This window comes from Hemitrygon akajei, chromosome 9, assembly GCF_048418815.1.
Source record: "Hemitrygon akajei chromosome 9, sHemAka1.3, whole genome shotgun sequence".
Classification (NCBI taxonomy): Eukaryota; Metazoa; Chordata; class Chondrichthyes; order Myliobatiformes; family Dasyatidae; genus Hemitrygon; species Hemitrygon akajei.
The window spans coordinates 115,155,977-115,175,784 of record NC_133132.1 but is presented as its reverse complement, the minus strand read 5'-3'; the positions used below and the strand labels follow the sequence as shown (position 1 = coordinate 115,175,784).

The following is a 19,808-nucleotide window of genomic DNA, read 5'->3' as shown; positions in this document are numbered from 1 at the left end:
GGATGAAGATTATCAATAAAACATACGGCACTTGCAAAGATACATGAGCAAAACATTTAAAATGTTGCTGCTTATTTTTCTACATTTGTCATTTTTAAGAATGTTCAAACTATAGTTCAAATTTGCAACATAATTGAGGCAAATCTGTTGGTTCTGTTCTTGCAATTATTAAAAAAAATATATGTACGCATAAACCACTTTAAAATACATAATCTTTGCAGCTTTAACTCTTCTTGAGTTAGAAATTGAACAGTATGTCTGGAACAGAGTGCTGTCGTTATAAGGATAGATTGTATGGCCTGACTTTATTTCCACTGGAACACAGGAGACTAAGCTTTGAATTTATAGAGGCTTGTAATATGGCTAGCACAGGTAGGATATATAGACATAATCTTTTTCAAAGGGTAAGGGAGTCTAATCCAAGAAGGCACACTTTTATGGTAAGATGGGATCAATTTAAAGAAGATCCAAGTGGTATGTTTTTCCACACAGAAGTTGATGAAGTTCGAAGAAGTTGCCAGAAGAGATAGTGGAAGTAGATACTGGTATATTTAAAAGGCATTTGGACAACAGGTCTGATGCAGTCAAATGGGATTAACATTGTGATTGCATGGTCAAGTTGGGCTGTAAGGACCTCTTACTGTACGTTTCTATGATTAAACCAGAGGAAAAAAAGGATTGATCCTACTCAAGGCTTCCAATAGTGTTGATTTTGAGCTATCTTTTGATGATGGTACTAATCATCAAGACACTAATTATTTCTTCCCTGTTGGTCAAAATGTTCTTTAACAATGCACAATATGAGGTTTTGAAAAGTGGAGTTAAAGAATCAGAAACTGAACCCAACACGAGGAAAACTGCAGATGCTGGAAATTCAAACAACACACACAAAATGCTGGTGGAATGCAGCAGGCCAGGCAGCACCTATACAGAGAAGCGCTGTCGACGTTTCAGGAGTCTTGATGAAGGGTCTCGGCCCGAAACATCGACAGTGCTTCTCCCTATAGATGCTGCCTGGCCTAACTGACGAAGGGTCTCAGCCCGAAACGTCGACAGTGCTTCTCCCTATAGATGCTGCCTGGCCTGCTGTGTTCCACCAGCATTTTGTGTGAGAAACTGAACCCATTTTATTCTTTTCTGTAATGGTATGCCACTGAACTGTTACAGGGCAGTTTCCTATTCACATTCTGTCTGGTGGTATCTGATAGATTCATCCATTTTTAACTCAAATCCAAGCAAGCTCTTTAAAACATTCAAGCACCAAAGTTAGCATTCAATTGTTTGATTTTAAGAGAATTCTCCTCAGCCAGGGCTTCCATTTTAATCACACTTCAAGTTCCCTGTGCTATCATACAGGAAATGGACGTGTACACGCTTCAGGTAAGGAAAGGATTGGTTTTGCTGTCATGGCACCCACAGTTCAAGAACTTGCAGACACTGACCATCAAAGCTATTCATAGAAAATGCACCTGGATTTGGTTAACGAACGCTTGTGTGGAACTGTCATCCCATTTTTAGTTTGCACTTTGAAGAGGGGGTGCGAGGGAGTTTATTAATAAGAACTTTGGAAAGGCTTTGAAGTGGAAGTTTTATTCTTTTTAAATGTTTGCAAATGTTCTTAATGAAAATAAATGCTTAGCTGGATTCCAACATACCAGTTTTCAAGATTCTTACCAAGGTTATTAAAATCGCAATTAAGTAACCTCCAGTGTAGAATCATTCTATTCTTGTTTAAGTAACTTCAGATAAAATGATGGTGTTGATGAGAGCTTAGATTATGATACCTGTGCAGTGATTGTCACAAAGATCTTTTGAAAACACTGAGGGTGTCTAGAACACATAAAATATTAAATCTGTATAGCCTCAGAAGCTGCTGGTTTGGATTGCAGCACTTACCGGCAGTTTTATAAATGAAATCTGCTGTATTATTCTCTCTCTACCTCTTCATTGGAAAATGATAGTTAATATTTAATTAAAATGGTTAATTATATTTAACCCTGCTTTTTAGTTGCACATTGTCCAATTCAGTACTGGGAAAGTGAACACTGGCAAAAACAGTGATTATAAAAAAAGAATTTTTCACGTAGATCAGCTTAGATTATTAATTACATTGTGAACATATTTTTTATATTTGTAACTAAGCTGGTTAAATTATCAAATAATGAGTTTTCATTATGGTAAAGATAGCTGCACCTGAGATTACAATGGGTTAAATTTTCAGCACATTTATTAAAATATTTTTTGACAGCCTATTTTTTTTCCTTTGGTGCTTAGCTTCGGACAGCAGAATCCTGACGTGTGCTGCTGTGTGGCGAATGCCGAAGGAATTGGAATCAGGCAGTCATGAATCTCCTGATGATTCATCAAGCAACCCACAGAACTTAGAGCTGCTTTGTCACCTTGACAACACAGCCCATGGCAACGTTTCATGGTAGGTTGCTCAGTTTTGATTTAAAAGATTTCAAATGCTTCCTTCAGAATGGAACTGTGTGAAATGTTTAATTGTAGCATCTAAGCAATAAAAAAAAACATATAAATAAGATGAAAATCCTGTAGAAATAAAATGAAAATCCAGGAGAAATACATGGGAAAAATATAATTTGTGTATGTCTTACATGAGTAAATGGTTTTATTTTATTTAAGTAATTATCCATCAGTTTTCTGCTCAGTTTAACAAGTTATTTTCTTTAATTTATTCTAACTTGCAGCTGATTAAGGTAAATGTTACTGGGGAATATGCATTATCAAGATATGAAATAAGTGACTGAAATATTGCCAAATACAAAACAATAATTTTGATATCCTTTACATTATATCCTTTACAAATCTGTTTAATCCATTAATAAATCTGCAACAATTATAATTGGCTGATTATGATAATCATTGAACATTAAATATATAGCTTAAAGGTGGTATGTTTTAACTTGTGTTTAATGAAAAACCTAATTTTCAGGTTTTGATAACACCAGTAATCAAATCAATGCATTTTTTTAAAGTCACTTTTTAAGGTGCATGTTTAATTGGACGCTGGTGTTAGCCATTACTCCCTGGAAATGGTACTGAAATGGCAGTTTTCACACATGAGACCCAAGATGGCCATAAAATACTCTTTATTCTCTTTGCCACACATCTAAAAAGACTTTTATAAGAGATTTTGTGCTTATGTTAGCATTCAAAGCATCAAAATTAAGGCAACACTGATTTTACAGCACATGTTTTAAGGCTCAGCATTTGTTGCACATAACATGACAAGTTGCTACCAGCCAGAATAGAGTTTATGGGGCAGTTTTCTTGGCTACAATAAGATTCAAAATACACAAATCAGAGTGATTGTGATCAAAGTGATTGTTTCTCTTAAGTTATGTATCCAGCTCCTTTCAAACTGCTGCAAGCTACAAGGTGCAGTGTGAAGTCATCGGTTTATGAAGGAGGTCACTTGATCTGTCTGCACGCAAACAGCACTCAATATCATATTTCACCTCTCACTCTCAAGTAGGCAAAATGAACATACCGTTTTTCACAAGACGGTCTTCTAATGGTGCAGGTTATGAACAACTTGGTTTATGTGAACTTGGCTAATTTCACGGGGGTGGGGTTATTATTTCACAATGTTAAGGTGCAACCATAGACAATACACCATGCTGCCATTTGTCTTTAATCGAAGTAGACACCTAATTATTATTCATTCATTTTGTCCCATCCTCTCTTCTACTTATGTTTCAAACATCACTTCAATTCAAACACAAACTCTTAAACATCTGGAGTTAACTCCTCCTGACGTGACTTAATGTGAAGTTACAGGGAGAGAGGTGGATATGGAAATGAAGGAGTAGAAAGTACATGAGCAAGTAGAGAAGTAGTAAGGTAGTGAGACATTCACCCTTCTGTCCAAGCTCTGCAGTTCAAATTATTCCTTAGTAAGTAACTTCAGAAATGGCAACCCAATGTACCAATACTCCTTGCTATTCTTCAACAACTTAAAACATATTAGTTTTTTTCCAGTTACACAAGAAATGAAAATGACCACATGTGCATTCAACCAAATTCAATCACTGGATAAAGTGGAATTAATCACATTTCTGTATTCTCATAGTGCCTCTGTACTATATGCACCCTTGTCTCTCCTTATACTCCCTTGAGGTACTTCCTCAATGGCTGTAGCGGACTAGTGCAAAGTTATTAACCTTCCAATTGAGATTAAAAATAGCCTTGGAGAGTAACTTCTGAGAGTTCTGGGCTGAGCAACGTGGCCTGAACAGCTTCTCGGCCTCGGCTACAGATGTGCACTCTGTTCAGCATATGGGCAACAGCAAAGAGTCTGAAGAGTTTCGGGCTTGGGAGCAAAAATGGTAAGATTCTAGCAGAAAAAAGGCACGGATCTTTATAGAGCTGCTGTCACTTTCATAGTCCTGTTGATCTATTTATAACAATGTAATGAACGAGATATTTCTAAGAACAAAGATGGCAGCAGGGTGGACTTGCAAGCAGCATGAAAATCTTCTTTTGACATGGTAATTCACTATTGCAACCTGATGGTAATATGGTTGTGCAGCTCTTCCATATTAAAAAGAACGAGTCCTGAGTTTTGGATTCAGCCCTATGTGGAATTGTTGCTGGATTTCTTCATACTTTTTGACAGTGATAATAGGACTTCAGACAAGATTTGCAAATCTCTTCTCTAGATCGATTTGACAAATTTACCTTTCTTTTGTAATTTCTAAAATGGGCTTTGCGTCAGTCCCTGAACTGGAGGTCAATACCGTAAGATCAAATGACTTTCTCTTCTCCCTCTTCCTCTCCTTTCTACTCTGAGATGCAACGAGACCTGGGTGTCATTGTACACCAGTCATTGAAGGCGGACATGCAGGTACAGCAGGCGGTGAAAAAGGCAAATGGTATGTTGGCATTCATAGCAAAAGGATTTGAGTACAGGAGCAGGGAAGTTCTTCTGCAGTTGTACAAGGCCTTGGTGAGACAGCAACTAGAATATTGTGTGCAGTTTTGGTCCCCTAATCTGAGGAAAGACATTCTTGCCATAGAGCGAGTACAGAGAAGGTTCACCAGATTGATTCCTGGGATGGCAGGACTTTCATATGAAGAAAGACTGGATCGACTAGGCTTACACTCACTGGAATTTTGAAGATTGAGGGGGGATCTTATTGAAACGTATAAAATTCTAAAGGGATTGGACAGGCTAGATGCAGGAAGATTGTTTCCGATGTTGGGGAAGTCCAGAATGAGGGGTCACAGTTTAAGGATAAAGGGGAAGCCTTTTAGGACCAAGATGAGGAAAAACTTCTTCACACAGAGAGTGGTGAATCTGTGGAATTCTCAGCCACAGGAAACAGTTGAGGCCGGTTCATTGGCTATATTTAAGAGGAAGTTAGATATGGCCCTTGTGGCTGAAGGGATTGGGGGTATGGAGAGAAAGCAGGTACAGGGTTCTGAGTTGGATGATCAGCCATGATCAAACTGAATGGTGGTGCAGGCTTGAAGGGCCGAATGGCCTACTCCTGCACCTATTTTCTATGTTTCTATGAATAGAAAAGTTTTACTTTTTTAGTATTTGAAATGGGAAAGGGATGAGTTGAGTTTGGACCTTGTGAGAGGAAAAAGATAAAGGAACATTTACAGCTCAGCCAGAAGGAATAAAAGGGTGACAGGGGAATAAATAAAAAGATTTGATGCATGGATTACCCCATCAGCAACCCCTCCATTACTGCCAATGATCATTACTGCTTTCTGTGCCGGCCAGCACTCTCTTCTACTATGAGTAACTAGATTCCTGTCAGTTGTTCTTTCCTATTCTGGTTTTCCTGGGAAAGGAAGAAACCAAATCAGTAATGCTTAGTAAAGAAGGTGCTTGTTTATTCTGGATCTGCAGGAATGCCCAGCATTGGTGAATAATTGAAGTGTGTGGTATATATTGGCATACCCAACAGTGAGAGGCATTAACAGCATCAGCAAATTCAGGTGATACTTGGAAGTATGAATTATGAGTCATCTCAATTGGGACTTTGAGAATAAGGAAAATTGGCAAAAATATAATCAACAAATAATATTAGAGTAAGCTTCATAACGTCCAGTCGCTGCTGAATTTCTTCGAAGTCTTCTGGCTGGTTGGTGATATGCTCATTGCTTCTCAGCAGTGTGGACACTGGGTCAAGAGGTTACTAGCACATTTACCAGGGCACTTGTTGTCCTTGTTTTGTCTCGACCCGAAACGTTGACTGTTCATTTCTATGGATCATGAGTTCCTCCAGCATTTTGTGTGTGCACTTGACCTCACTTTCCATGGCTGGCATGTATCTACTTACCTTTGCCATCTACCTTCTCTGCTGAGTTGGTAATTAACAGCTTTTGATCAGGACCTTCCCATTGAGCTCCCAGTGGTTCCTTATATAGTTTCTTAATCAAGACCCACTCACCACGAATCAGGGTGTATCCTCCTGTTGGATCATTCAAAGTGCCAGAAATTTGTCGAGGAGCAGACGGTACAGCTTGGGTTAATTTCATACAACAGTTAACAACTCTCTCTGCCATGATATCATCCTCTCTAAGATTGTGGGCTCCCAGCAGTGACATAGGATGCCCTTTTACCACCTGAAATGGACTTAGTTTAGTTTTCTCGTCAGAAGTTGCTCTGTCACATGAGACCATAGGAAGAGCCGTAAGCCATGGTACGACTTCCTAGTGATACTTAGTTGTTGTTTGATGGTTCCATTCATTTGTTCGACTTGTCCTGATGATTCTAGGCAACGTGGACAATGAAAAGACCATTCAAAGTTCATCAGTCAGCAATTCCTGACACACTCCCAAACCAACTTCCTTGCACAGAGCTGATGTGACATGACAATCCCCAGTTAGGAATATAGTCCTTGATTACTGCTTTTGCTGTGTATGTGGAAGTGGCTTTCCTTGCTAAATTAGCTTCTACTCATCTTAAAAACTTGTCCACTGTTACCAGTACGCCTGAGTATCCTTGACACTTTGGTGAAGAAATGTAGCCCTGTTGTAAGTGTAACACCTCAATCATGGCCAAGTGATTAGAGGAGTTTCTACCCACCCTGATACGTAATGATAAGACAGGTTTTATACAACAACGCCAAGCACAAGACAATATACGAAGGACACTACACATTATGGATCATATACAAAAAAGTAAAATTAAAGCAATAGTGATAAGCATGGACGCTGAAAAGGCATTTGATTCGGTTAACTGGAATTTTCTTTACAGAATTTTGCATGGATTTGTTTTACATTACACGATTATTAAAACTTTACAGGCACTATATGACAATCCCACTGCTAGGATTAAAATCAATGGATATTTATCAAACAGCTTTACCCTAGAAAGGGGCTCGAGACAGGATTATGCATGGTCACCGCTACTCTTCGCATTATATCTGGAACCACCTGCTCAATACTTCAGACAAAATGAAGATATCATTACTATTGCTATTACTATTAAAGGGACAGAGCATAAATTGGCCTGTTATGCGGATGATATTGTAAGCTATCTAGGGCAACCAACATACTCTTTACCTAAATTGATGCAGTCCTTTGAACAATATGGTCAATTATCAGGATACAAGATTAACATAGATAAAACCCAATTACTTTCATATAATTATAGCCCATCAAGAGAAATTGAATTTAGATATCCCTTGACATGGCAAACAGAGTCTTTCAAATATTTGGGTATCATCATGCCAAAAGATTTGGCAAAGTTATCAGAATGCAATTATTTGCCTATATATAAAAAAATTAAGGAAGACATAACAAGATGGAATCTAATTCCCTTCTTTAGTCTCAGTTAAAGGATCGAACCCATTAAAATGAATATATTGCCCAGACTATTATATCTCTTTCAGACCCTACCAATAAAGATTAACCAAAATCAATTCAATGAATGGCACAAAATGTTATCGAGGTATACAGTGGCATGCAAAAGTTCGGGCACCCCGGTCAAAATTTCTGTTACTGTGAATAGTTAAGTGAATAGAAGATGAACTGATCTCCAAAAGTCATAAAGTTAAAGATGAAGCATTCTTTTCATTGTTTTAAGCAAGATTAGTGTGTTATTTTTGTTTTGTACAATTTTAGAGTGAAAAAAAGGAAAGGAGCATCATGCAAAAGTTTGGGCACCCCAAGAGATTTGAGCTCTCAGATAACTTTTACCAAGGTCTCAGACCTTAATTAGCTTGTGAGGGCTATGGTCTGTTCACAGTCATCGTTAGGAAAGGCCAGGTAATGCAAATTTCAAAGCTTTATAAATACCCTGACTCCTCAAACCTTGTCCCAACAATCAGCAGCCATGGGCTCCTCTAAGTAACTGCCTAGCACTCTGAAAATTAAAATAAATAATGTCCACAAAGCAGGAGAAGGCTATAAGAAGATAGCAAAGTGTTTCAGGTAGTTTGTAATGTAATGAAGAAATGGTAGTTAACAGGAACGGTGGAGGTCTGAAAGACCAAGGAATAATTCTGAGAGAACTGCTTGTAGGATTGCTAGAAAGGCAAATCAAACCCCCTGTTTGACTGCAAAAGACCTTCAGGAAGATTTAGCAGACTGGAGTGGTGTTGCACTGTTCTACTGTGCAGCGACACCTGCACAAATACGACCTTCATGGAAGAGTCATCAGAAGAAAACCTTTCCTGCGTCCTCACCACTAAATTCAGCATCAGAGGCTTGCAAAGGAACATCTAAAAAAGCCAGATGCATTTTGAAAACAAGTCCTGTGGACTGATGAAGTTAAAATAGAACTTTTTGGCCACAATGAGCAAAGGTATGTTTGGAGAAAAAAGGGTGCAGACTTTCATGAAAAGAACACCTCTCCAACTGTTAAGAACGGGGGTGGATCAGTCACGCTTTGGGCTTGTGTTGCAGCCAGTGGCACGGGTAACATTTCACTCGTAGAGGGAAGAATGAATTAAATTAAATACCAGCAAATTCTGGAAGCAAAAATCACACCGTCTGTAAAAAAAAAGCTGAAGATGAAAAGAGAACGACTTCTACAACAGGATAATGATCCTAAACACACCTCAAAATCCACAATGGACTACCTCAAGAGGCGCAAGCTGAAGGTTTTGCCGTGGCCCTCACAGTCCCCTGACCTCAACATCATCGAAAATCTGTGGATAGACCTCAAAAGAGCAGTGCATGCAAGACGGCCCAAGAATCTCACAGAACTAGAAGCCTTTTGCAAGGAAGAATGGGCAAAAATCCCCCAAACAAGAATTGAAAGACTCAGCTGGCTACAGAAAGCGTTTGCAAGCTGTGATACTTACCAAGGGGGGTGTTACTAAGTACTGACCATGCAGGGTGCCCAAACTTTTGCCTCAGGCCCTTTTCCTTTTTTGTTATTTTGAAACTGTAAAAGGTGGAAATAAAAAAAGTAATCTTGCTTAAAATATTAAAGAAATGTGTCATCTTTAACTTTATGCATTTTGGAAATCAGGTCATCTTTTACTTTCTTAGCTATTCACAGTAACAGAAATTTTGACCAGGGGTGCCCAGACTTTTGCATGCCACTGTATATGGCAAGGTAAAAGACCTAGAGTTTGTCTCCAAGCTTTGCAATTAGCCAAGGAAAAGGGGGGACGGGGCGTACCTTATCTTCAAGATTATTACTTTGCAGCACAGATGAGAGCTGTGACCTGCTGGTGCAGCTCATTATATGCTGCTCGATGGAAAAACATTGAAGAGAAGTTACCTTCCATCCCCATACAGGCAATTTTGGCTGATAACAACCTACAAAGTTATATAAATACTATTGATAACCCATAGGTGAAAAGGACTCTAAAAATATGGAAAACTGTTATAAAAGAATATAAACTAGAGGGAGATTTTGTAATTCTTAAATGGTGTGCATATGACTCGGATTTTACGCCGAATAAACTGGATGCTAGATTTAAGGACTGGGCAGCTAAAGGAATAACAGTTCTATGCAATATAATGAAAGAAGAAACGTTGTTCAGTTTTGAAATGCTTGAAGAGAAACACTTAATAGAAAAACAAGACTTTTATCGGTATTTGCAGATGCGACGTTATGTTAATAGGAGGGGGAAAAATGTAACCGAGGCAAGTACATTTGATAGAACTGTTTAGAAAAGCAGATAATTCAGTTAATGGTAGTAGAATCATTGCACGTGTGTATGAGGGTCTGTCAAATCTTAAAACACACTCAACTTCATATATTAAAAAATGGGAGAAGGAAGGAGGGATAACTATATCTGAGGAAGAGTGGACAGTAGTATGGAGGTATCAATGGAAGTTAACCAGTTCACAGAAATGGAGGGAGTTTGGGTGGAAAAACCTGATTAAATACTTTTTTTTACACCCTCTCAGAAATCCCATTATGATAGTAACCTCCCTGTTTGCTGGAGAAATTGTGGAAATCAAAATGCAGACCATTACCATATTTTCTGGGATCACCATGTTATCAAAGACTATTGGAGGGGGATACACAATGCCCTACAATAAATTTTTAAATGTGAAATACCCTTAGAAAGTAAGACCTTATATTTTGGGTATATACCTCAAGAATGGTTGAAAAGAGATAAATATTTAATGAATATACTGCTGGTGGCTGGTAAAAAGACTCTTACCAAGAAATGGTTATCAAAGGAGAGCCCAACTTTAAACGCATGGGTGGAAATTACAATGGACATTTATAAAATGGAGAAGACAACAGCATCTGTCAAAATTAAACTGGAACAATTTGATTCATACTGGGAAAAATGGTTTAACTACATAACACCCCATAGGCCTGATTTTATTCTCACAAATCAACGATTAAGTTTTTTCAAAAAAAATCACTCCCTACTTGTATGTAGTTTTTCTTTTGTTTATTCATTCTTTTCTTTCTTTTCTAAAAGTGTATACCTCAGATAAACACTATGTGGAGATTTGTGGCAAACATGAATATATGATATATACATACAGTATCTGAAATACATCTTATGGAAATGGTTGTATGATGCTGAATTTCAATAAAAAATAAATTTAAAAAAATGTAAGTGTAACAATGGTCAGGTGGGGCAGGAGAACTTACCGTAGATGTCGGATTATAAGCCGCTACTTTTTTCCCACATTTTGAACAGCTTTGAACACTGCGGCCTTTACTACGGTGCGGCTAATGCATGATTTTTTTTCATGCCGCCAAAAACATTTTGCCTCATAACAGTAGACCAATAAAATTGATGAGTAGTTCACAGAGGTCCAATGAAATTGTACGATAAATCAAGCGCACTTTCACAATTAAATTATTGTAAATCAGTCATTTGTACTCACCCTCATCAACATGGAAAACACTCGAAGAAAAGCATTGTGCTGCCTTTATGGCAGTTATTTAGTTTATAATATTTTCGCTTAGTAATTCATTTGTTAGTATTTTCTAGTTAAATTTAGAAGTACTACATCCCGGGATACTATGACGTCACATCCGGTTTCGCCGCGTCTTGTGGGAAATACCGGTTTGCGATAAACGGGAAGGTGGGGGCATTAGACCCGATCGAGAACGCTGCTTTTAAGTTAAAGGCGATCAATAACTTTTCCTGGTAGGCTGCAGTATATATTTTTTTACCAGTCGTTAGGAGATATTGGAATGTATACGCAACGTAATTTGTGTGTTACCGATACGTATGTATATTTAAAAGTAGCCGTGTTACAGGCACGGTTCGAAAAAAAGCATTTGCAATATGTATTTGTTTATGTTACCATATGGATTTAATTAAAAGTTAAAAAATCCTCACGTGTAATATCTTTCCTGTGTAAATATCTCATATTACAACGTGGGACACCTACGGCCTAAAATCCGGTGCGGCCTAAAATCCGGTGCGGCTTGTACAAGTACAAAATTGATTTTCTTTCTAAAATTAGAGCCAGCGGCTTTTAATCAGGTGCACTCTGTAGTACGGAATCTACGATAATTATCACAGCTTCTCTGCTGCTTCTGCATTTGTTTTCAGGCATGTCATTCATCTTTGAAACACTTCTTGAACGTGCCCTGAACTTTGGATTCTGTCACCACTGGGAGAATCTGTCAATCTTTTGCACTCCAGTGGGTCCTAGGGAGTGTATCTGCTGTGCCAGATAAGGAAGCACTCTAGTTGGAGCTACCTGTCTGCCATATCTCCATACTCTGCCACTGTTTGACCTCCCACCATTCTCCACACACAACCACTTTTGCCAGTTAGAGCTTGTACCTCTTGAATATCTTGTATGTTCGTTAGATACAGATTTCAACTTTGTTTTCATAATTCCATTTCTCAAGTTCACTGCATTTGTTCTTGCTATTTCTTTTAATTGTTTTACTTCTTTTACTTATTTCCATGCTACCCTTTTTACAATTTCACCTGTGATGCATTTCCATGGATTTCCATTGTAATCATTTTGGAGTGGTTTTTACACCAATTGATGACAATTGTATGACATCCATGAGTTTGTGTACCAGTTGGCCATTCTTGATTGGGGTTCCTACCACCATAAGAAATCCTCTTTGTCTCCAAAAGTTTTAAAAATTATGAACAACTCCAAAAGCATAATGAGAATCAAAGTAGATTTTAGCTGATCTTGCTTCTGCAAACTTACAGGCTTCAATCAAACCTTTTAGCCTGTTTCACACAGGTATCAGGAGCTATACTTCCTGATGCTGGTGCTTCAGTTCCAGAAACAACAGTCCACCCAGCCATTCAAATTCCACTCTCTATCACTGAGTAACCATCAGTGTACGGAATCAGATCTTTGGAGGAATAATAACCAACAGATGCCATCGGTCTTCATATTTAAGACAGCCATCATGTGTTTCTTGTTGACATACAGTGTAAATGGTGTTCCTGTATCAAAATACATTGCTTAGCAATGGTTTCATCTTCAGTCCTGTGTGTTTTTACTTTCTTGATCTTATTAGATCAAGCTCTTGACATAGCTGTCAATTTTTTTGTTTCATCACTGTTATCCTCACTCCAGCCACTAGGGGTCGCCATAGAGTCCTTGCCATGTCCACCTTCGAAGTTCAGATGGTTGCTCTATTTCGGGAGGCTGTCCAATGTAGGCTGTAATTCTTTAGATTTCTGATGGTGGTGTTGTCCTAGGGGGACTGTCCAATGTAGAGCGTGTTTCCCAGGGCGGAGTGCCAGAGATAGCACCACTGGCATTGTCACCAGATGTGTCATTAGCAGGACTGCCCCCTTGAAGTCCCTGCTTAGTTTCTCCATATTGTTTCAGTTGCTTCTAATTCCCGCTTCAATGTTTTTCTGTGTGATCAGTTAATGCAGATTTGTTCTTTAGACTTTTTACTATCTATATCATAGTGTTTTTCTGAAGTTCCGCATTTCTTTTCCAATTGATTAGAAGTCTATACTCAGCCCGTTAACTTTTATTCTCTCGCACGTTTGATCAAACTGATCACGAATTCCTAATTCTAAATCACAATTCCATGTTTTTTTGTTCCCTCAAGCATTCTCTAGATCTTATTGCATGTCTTGTTAATAAACTTAACATTGACTCCCACCATTTCGTCCATGCTCTCTTCTTGCTGTAGCCATCAGGAAGAAGTTACAGGAGCCTCAGGACCTATACCACCAGTTTCAGGAACGGTTGTTACCGGCAACCATCAGGCTGTAATCCAGAGGGGATAAATTCAAAAATTCACTCAACTTCACTCCCTCCCCCCAGTCACTGAACTGTTCCCACAACTTATGGACTCACTTTCAAGGACTCTTCGTCTCATGTTCTCGATATTTATTGCTAATTGATTATTATTTCTTTCTGTGTTTGAACAGCTTGTTACCTTTTGCACTCTAGCATTCAGTTAGTGTGGTCTTTGATTCTATTATGGTTATTATTCTATTATGGATTTATTGAGTATGCTTGCAAGAAAGTGAATCTCAGGCTTGTACATGGTGACATATGTACTTTGATAATTAATTTACTTTGAACTTTTCATTAACTTTATCAAACTAAGATGTTTTATTCAAGTAAGAGCTGTTAGTAAGTTTCAGGACTTTGACCATTGTTTTGATTCACTTCTAATTTGTATGTACTTTTTATTATTTTGTCCATGATCTCAAAGTATTCATAGGTTGCAGCTGAGGTTTAAAAAGATTGTCCAGTAACCAAATTAATAGATTGCAACTAAATGGATTACACAACTGAAGTTTCACTACTTACTGAAATAGGTCGTGTGCGACTGAAATTTTAAAAGATTGTCCTGCAACTGAAAATTCTTACTCTACTGGCTTGTACTGCTGAGCCTGATATTAGTTTCAGTGCTCGTCTTGATTTTTACAAATCTGTTCTTTCAAACTAGAAATGTAGCAGTTTCCTCAGTCCTACTTCTATCTGACGATGCATTGAAGCCAGACCTAATTTTTCTCTGGCAATTTGGAATTAGGGTGGAAGCTCTTACGTTCCATTTAGTTTCGAGTCAGAACATTTTCTACTTTGTCTGTGATTCTTCCAAGTCCTTAAGACTTTGCAATCATGGTCTCTGACTACACCAATTGTTGGATTTTGATGTTTTAATCCAAAGTTCCTTCAGAAGTCAGGAAAGAGGCACAAAACTTCTTGCTTCACAATAGTTTTATTAAGTGTTAATAGAGCAAAGGGAGATGGAAAATAGACAGTGATAGAGGGTTTACTAAGTAAAAAAACATAAGGCAAAAAATCATGTCCAATGTGGAGCAGCTGTTTTTATGCTACATAGTAAAAGTTCCATTCAAATTTGCAGATAAAAGCCAGCTAATCAAAAAGTTCCTATTAAAATAATGCAATACCAGGAGAAGGTTCCAGAACTTCTCAGAATCATACAAATGTAATCACGATGGAACACACTGAACAACTGCATAGTCATTAGGAAACATACTGAACAGTCACATGTATATAAGAACTACTTGAAATACCAACAGACAATTAGTTGTCAAACTGCAAAGAAAGTACCAATTAAACAGTCAGATCCAACATCTGTGACTACATGAGTTTATGCACAGCGCTAACTTTGTCATATCCCAAAGATAGGCTTTTGATCTCTGTAAATTCCCTCTAGTGTAGGAAAATGGCAAAGGAATTAATGTGAGATGGATCAAGGTGCAGGGTATAGGGAAATACAGACAAAGGGTTTTGGACTGATATGATTATTATGCTGGGATGTGGATGACCTCCATCTCTAACCTTAGTAAATAATTACCGTAGATTCCGGACTACAGAGCGCACCTGATTATTAGCCGCAGGCTCTAATTTTAGAAATAAAATCAATTTTTTAATTGTAAAGGCCGCACCGGATTTTAGGCCGCACCGCTACTTTTAAATATACATACGTATCGGTAACACAAATTACGTTGCATATACTTTTTTACTGAACAGCACGAACAACATTCCAATATCTCCTAGCGACTGGTAAAAATATATATATTGCAGCCTACCAGGAAAAGTTATTGATCGACTTTAACTTAAAAGCAGCGTTTTCGATCGGGTCTAATCGGGTCTGACGCTTGCGCAATGCGATCGGGTCTAATCGGGTCTGACGCTTGCGCATTGCGATCGGGTCTAATCGGGTCTGACGCTTGCGCATTGCGATCGGGTCTAATCGGGTCTGACGCTTGCGCATTGCGATCGGGTCTAATCGGGTCTGACACGCTTGCGCAATGCAATCGGGTCTAATCGGATCTGACGCTTGCGCAATGCGATCGGGTCTAATCGGGTCTGACACGCTTGCGCAATGCGATCGGGTCTAATCGGGTCTGACACGCTTGCGCAATGCGATCGGGTCTAATCGGGTCTGACGCTTGCGCAATGCGATCGGGTCTAATCGGGTCTGACACGCTTGCGCAATGCGATCGGGTCTAATCGGGTCTGACGCGCTTGCGCAATGCGCTCGGGTCTAATCGGGTCTGACGCTTGCGCATTGCGATCGGGTCTAATCGGGTCTGACGCTTGCGCAATGCGCTCGGGTCTAATCGGGTCTGACGCGCTCGGGTCTTGCTTCGAGTATTTTCCATGTTGATGAGGGTGAGTACAAATGACTGATTTACAATAATTTAATTGTGAAAGTGCGCTTGATTTATCGTACAATTTCATTGGACCTCTGTGAACTACTCATCAATTTTATTGGTCTACTGTTACGAGGCAAAATGTTTACGAGGCGGCATGAAAAAAAAACCATGTATTAGCCGCTCTGGATTATAGGCCGCAGAGTTCAAAGCTGTTCAAAATGTGGGGAAAAAGTAGCGGCTTATAATCCGGAATCTACGGTAAGTAGTAAGTTATCATTAACAATAATCAGATGTACAAATAAAAAATGAGTGTAACAGGTCATTGGACATGTTATGATGAAATATCATAGAGTCATTCAATAATACTATTATGTTTTGTAACTCTAAAACATAAAAACTTTAAGTGAGGCATGCATGTATGATGAAGTGGTGTGATAACGTATGCCATTTATGTACTTTTACATATAACCCATAATGAATAATTTAAACAAAGAATGCTTAGTCAAACAATATATTTACAGTATTTCTGAAATACTAAAGACACAACACTACTCCCTACTTAGCTATAAACTCCAACTTAATATTAAATTCATCTCAACTTATATACATTTAAATACAATATAATACAACTGCTATATAAACATTCATGGCAGAGTAAATTTTAAATTGTTCCATTCAGGCCTAAAGATTTAATTGCCGTGGAGGATTTCTTACACTTACAGGAAAACGTATTTCTTGACAAGAGAGGACCTTCTGCTCGGCAGATGAGACTTGTGGCTGTGGGCCTCCTCTGTGGTGGTTGTGGGAGTTAACTCTGAGGCTGCAGGAAGTGATTTTGACAGCCGTGGACACCTTTCTTCTCCTTTTCTCACCAGATCTACTTCAATCCTTGCTTCTTACCCAGTCCTTGCTCCTTTCTTGCTCTTTTCCATGCTCTTTTTTCTTTCCCACGTTCCTTTTTTCTTTTATGCTTTTCAATTTCTCACTCACATTCTCCATTTCTTCTCCATTTCAATTTCTTGACTTTCTGTTTTTCGCCCTTCTAGTTTCTTGTGAGTATCTTTGCATTTTCTAATTTCTTGAGAAATTATGTTTTTTTCATCCTCTTCCATTTCCATCATTGAGATTTTTCATCAACAGGATATAGACATGTGCTCTTTTTGAAACTGCAACTTGACTTTTTTTCTTTTTTTCTTCTCTGAGCAGTCCATTAATTTCTGTCTGCCCAACGTACTTTTTGTATGTTGCAATTTCTGCCAGTTTTGCCTTTAAACCTGTATTGGTCTGGTGTATGTAAGCCCCTGCCACAATGGCAATACAATTTGTTCAGATAGGCTAGTTTCTGTTTAGACACTGCAATTTTGTTCAGAATCACTTTCATTCCTGACTGTAACTCAATTGTGTCTTTGTTTGCTGTTTGTTGATAAAGCTATTTTAACTGCTCTTTTAAATGAAAGTCCGTAGATCATAAAATATAGGAGCAGAAGTAGGCAATTTGGTCAATCAAGTATGCTCCACCATTGATTCATGGGCTGCTCCAATTCTTCCAGCCATCCCCATTTCCCTGCTTTCACCCCATACCCTTTGATGCCCTGGCTAATCAAGAACCCATCTATCTCTGCCTTAAACGCATCCAATGACTTGACCTCCACAGCCAGTCATGGCAACAAATCCCAGTTTTACCACCCTCTGACTAAAGTAATTGCTCTGCATCTCTGTTCTAAATGGACGTCCTTCAATCCTGAAGTCATGCCCTCTTGTCCTAGACACCCCTACCATGGGAAATAACTTTGCTATACGTAATCTGTTCAGGCCTTTTAACATTTGAAATGTTTCTATGAGATCCCCTCTCATTCTCCTGAACTCCAGGGAGTACAGCCCAAGAGCTGCCAGACGTTCCTCATACGGTAACCCTTTCATTCTTGAACTCATTTTCATGAATCTTCTCTGAACCCTTTCCAATGTCAGGATATCCTTTCTAAAATAAGGAGCCCAAAACTGCGCACAATGCTCCAAGTTGGTCTCATCAGTACCTTATAGAGCCTCAACATCACATCCCTGCTGTTATATTCTATACCTCTAGAAATGAATGCCAAGATTGTGTTTGCCTTCTTCATAACCGACTCAACCTGAAGGTTAACCTTCAAGGTATCCTGCACAAATACTCCCAAGTCCCTTTGCATCTCTGCATTTTGAATTTTCTCCCTGTCTAAATAATAGTCTGCCTGTTTATTTCTTCCACCAAAGTGCATGACCGTACACTTTCCAACATTGTAGTTTATATGTCACTTCTTTGCCCATTCCCCATAACTATCTAAGTCTCTCTTCAGGCTCTCTGTTTTCGCAATACTACCTGCTCCTCCACCTATCATTGGCAAATTTAGCCACAAATCCATTAATCCCATAGTCCACATCATTGACATACATCGTAAAAAGCAGCGGTCCCAACACTGACCCCTGTGGAACTCCACAGGTAACTGTCAGCCAGCCAAAATAGGATCCCATTATTCCCACTCTCTGTTTTCTGCCAATCAGCCAATGCTCCACCCATGTAAGTAACTCCCCTGTAATTCCATGGGCTCTTATCTTGCTAAGCAGCCTCATGTGCGGCACTTTGTCAAAGGTCTTCTGAAAATCCAAGTACACCACATCTACAACATCTCCTTTGTCTACCCTGCTTGTAATTTCATCAAAAAACTGCAGTAGGTTAGACAGGCAGGATTTTCCTTTCAGGAAACCATGGTGGCTTTGGCCTATCTTGTCATGTACCTCCAGGTACCCTGTAATCTCATCCCTAACAATTGTTTCCAACAACTTCCTAACTGCTGATGTCAGGCTAACAGGTCTATAGTTTCCTTTCTGCTGCCTCCCACCCTTCTTAAATAGCGAAGTAACATATGCAATTTTCCATTCATCTGATACAATGCCAGAATCTATCGATTCTTGAAAGATCATTGTTAATGCCTTCGCAATCTCTCCAGCTACTTCCTTCAGAACCCGAGGGTGCATTCCATCAGGTCCAGGAGATTTATTCACCCTCAGACCATTAAGCTTCCTGAGCACCTTCTCAGTTGCACCTTATTTGTTTCTATGTTTCTACTTCACTTCCCCAACACTCTTGAATGTCCAGTATACTGCCAATGTCTTCCACTGTGACAGCTGATGCAAAATATGCAGTCAGTTTCTCTGCCATCTCTGCATCTCTCATCACAATATCTCCCATGTCATTTTCTGTTGGTCCTATGTTTGCCCTCAACTCTCTTTTACCCTCTATATACTTAAAAAATCTTTTAGTATCTTCTTTGACATTAGTCGCCAGCTTCATTTCATTCTTCATCTTTTCCATCTTAGTTTCCTTCTGCAAGTTTGTGCTTCAGTGCATTAAGTCCATTACCAAACTGACAATGCTCAGACAACTTCTTCAATTCAGTAATGTATGCTGAAATGGACTCCCCTTACTTTTGATTCTGCCGATGACACCAATGACACTTATAGCATTCTGCAATGAACAGTGGCTTTGGTTCCTGCTTTACTTCCATGATATCAGCAAAGCTTATTTTGGTTGGTTTGTTTGGAGCAGTTAAGTTTATAAGCAAACTATGTGCCTTTAAATCCAATGCACTTAGCAAAATTGGTACTTGTTTCTCATTGGCTATTCCATTTGCTTTAAAATACTGCTCAATCTGTTCAGTATAGAAAATCTAGTTATCACTTGTGGAATCAAACGTATCTATCTTTCTGATGAAGCCAGCTATTTCTGCCTTTTTTAATGATTATTATCACTGTTTATGAATCTGTGATTTCTTTCACCTT

At 38.8% G+C, this 19,808-nt stretch overlaps 1 protein-coding gene across 2 annotated transcripts in view; it reads left to right on the top strand.

Moving 5' to 3' along the window:
• The window catches only part of eipr1 (EARP complex and GARP complex interacting protein 1), a 98,723-nt gene that overhangs the window by 46,689 nt on the left and 32,226 nt on the right, over window positions 1–19,808 (top strand). For both annotated transcript variants that reach the window (XM_073056821.1, XM_073056822.1), the window contains one exon: window positions 2,275–2,431. In XM_073056821.1, coding sequence (XP_072912922.1) covers window positions 2,275–2,431 — 157 coding nt within the window. The remainder of the gene's footprint in view (window positions 1–2,274; window positions 2,432–19,808) is intronic.